The following is a 2640-nucleotide window of genomic DNA, read 5'->3' on the forward strand; positions in this document are numbered from 1 at the left end:
TGCATTCATTATAATGCCTTAAGAATACCCTTATAATGTATTATAAATACGGGCTTCATAGAAAGTGTTACCAAATATTTTTCTAGTGCATCAAAACCAGCTTTTTATTTTTGTTATTTGAATTGCATTTAAATTCGTTCCTCGTTGTTATGGGTTGGCATTTAGTTGACAGTCATCTAATCATTATTTGTCCAAATCAGTATTTGGATACTCAATCTACATTTAATGTATGAATAAAAAAAACAAAAAAAAATCAACACCTGCTGAATGTAAAATTTTACAATTTGTGCATCGGTTTAAGAAAATAATTGTCTCTTGATTTCATCTGTCAATTTACCAAAAAAAAAAAATACTTTTTCAAATATTTGACTACTTTGATTTGAAAAACATTCTAAATATTTTGAGATTGATTTCATATTAAAGAAGGAACTTCTACTATCTGAAGTAACTCTGGGACGGTTATTAGGAGATGATTAGCGGAATATTATAATTTTTTAGAGTGTTTTTTTTAAATGAGTTTAAAAGTTTAAAGTATAAATTGACCATGCCGATTGCACTAAGCACCGTAGGTGGCGCTATAAACCAACAGTATGTTATACACCATTCAAACTACTGAAGAAGAAGAAGAGCGTACGGAGGTGCGGGAAACACAAACACGGTAAATGTTTGCATTTGTGTGTGTCGCTGCACGTTAAATATTTACATATTCAGCAGATATTCGGTCAGCTGATGCTTTTAGAAGCTGCTTTCGAATCGTCTCGAAGTTACGAAGTCTAGGTGTTGATGTTATTGGTTGGTTTTCAGGTGGTTTACAAATCCTTGTATTAGACAGATGTCAAATATGAACACTTTCTCAACATTACAAAGCAATTGTTTGGCTAATTAGCTCGTTTTCTAGTAGTTGTCTTTAATGCAAATAGATAACATTGCCATGAACTCCACATTTACAGATGTGTAAAAGAAAGATACTAAAGATTTAACTAATATGTAACTAAATACCACATGATATAACTACAGATCCCCTTGACATGCGTTCAAAGTTTAAAATCACGTACGGTAACGTTAATTAATATGCAAAGACATATAGAACTCATGCTTGTGGTTATTTTAGTTTTCAGGTGCATTATGGGCTCATCTCTGCCTTCTGTTGCTGAGCAGCTTTTGAAAGACCTTCAGAGAACTTACTTGGAGACAAAGCAGAGTAAGTCTGAAGCTCATGATGTCTAGTCTAGTGGATGAAGCCACTGAGTGATGAAACATTAACATTTGCAGCTGAAAAGCAGAAAAACTCTACTAGACATCCTGTAGTCACACTGTACCTTGGGCTGCTGAGGTCCCTGATCATAGTGAAAATGTATTTTTGAAATGTATATTTTCCTTCACAAATTATATTATTAGTGAAGGTTTTTGTAGTTTTAATATTATAAATCTTTAGTTTGAATAACATGGTGTAATAATTATGGTTGAATAATTTGGTCTGACACTGATATATGATTCTGAAAAGCATTGTGTGTTTCACTGGAAACGAGAACATTGGGGCCTAAAACATATCATAACCTTTTGTTGTTTTAATTTTTGAAATGTATTTATTGGTTAAAGATTTTCAGTGTGTTCTCAGACATTTGGACCCCACTGTGTCTCATACGGACGTTTGAACAACAGTTCAAAAAAAGAAGTGTTTAGGTCTGATAATAAAAATGAATGTGTGGAGGTGAACTGTAAAGTCTATGAACATGTTGATTCTTTAGACAAGAGTAGAAATAGCTGCAATTTCTATTACTGACTCCGGATGGCGCACTAATACCAGTTGCGTCTATTTTTTCGCTATGCTTCATGATTGTTTTTAAACAGACGACAAGTCCTGGGGAGTGGTGGTAAACTTTTTTTTATTTTTTGGATTGGATTGGAAGTGTTTGCCTTTAGTGTAGGGTTTAAAGTATAGGGATTTATGTTCAGATTTTTCCTACAGCGTCATGTTCTTCAGAGCTTATTGCCTAATGAGATGATCAGTAATCAATCCAAAGCCTTGTGTTAAATAAGTGTGTTAAAATGTCACTGTGTTCATTGAGGTTTTGTGAAATCCTTATGTGTGCAGACAAGACTTAATGCAGAACATCTGGATAAGAGTAATGACATTATTCTGCTGGAATTTTGATGTCAAGCAATGCCAGAAAGAAACATCAAGGGAGTAATGATTAGAGGAGTAATGATGGCTGTAGTGTTTTTGAGATTGAGATGTCTTTTCAATTTCTACTTTCTCTTGGTCTTTCTCCAGAGAACCATGGTGACCAAAATAAACAGCCAAACTAGGCTGTTTTGCATGACTGATAATTGGTTATATTATGTTTAACATGTACTTAACTATTAAGCAGTTATTTTTTCTAGATCTTATGTTTCATGTACTCATATATGTTGCTTTTCTGCATTAAAACATGCTTTGTGCTTTTCAATTTTTTCACTTTTATAAAACAGTAATAACTAATATCTCTTGTTTTTTTTATCTTTCATATAGTACCAGATGACCTACTAATAGCTAAGTATTTTTTCCCCCATCTTCTACTTCTAGTTACATTTAAAGGGGTCATATGATGCGATTTCAAGTTTTCCTTTCTCTTTGGAGTGTTACAAGCTGATTGTGCA

The 2640-nt window shown here is 33.1% G+C and overlaps 1 protein-coding gene across 1 annotated transcript in view; it reads left to right on the forward strand.

The window, feature by feature from the left end:
- Nucleotides 1-624: 624 nt before the first annotated feature.
- LOC107688637 (zinc finger SWIM domain-containing protein 7-like) overlaps nucleotides 625-2640 on the forward strand; it is a 30811-nt gene continuing 28795 nt past the window's right edge. Inside the window, exons 1-3 of the mRNA XM_016486353.1 lie at nucleotides 625-658; nucleotides 1112-1201; nucleotides 2513-2534. Of these exons, the coding sequence (XP_016341839.1) occupies nucleotides 1126-1201; nucleotides 2513-2534 (98 nt within the window). The 5' untranslated portion in view covers nucleotides 625-658; nucleotides 1112-1125. The remainder of the gene's footprint in view (nucleotides 659-1111; nucleotides 1202-2512; nucleotides 2535-2640) is intronic.

This window comes from Sinocyclocheilus anshuiensis, unplaced genomic scaffold, assembly GCF_001515605.1.
Source record: "Sinocyclocheilus anshuiensis isolate Anshui unplaced genomic scaffold, SAMN03320099.WGS_v1.1 scaffold805, whole genome shotgun sequence".
Classification (NCBI taxonomy): Eukaryota; Metazoa; Chordata; class Actinopteri; order Cypriniformes; family Cyprinidae; genus Sinocyclocheilus; species Sinocyclocheilus anshuiensis.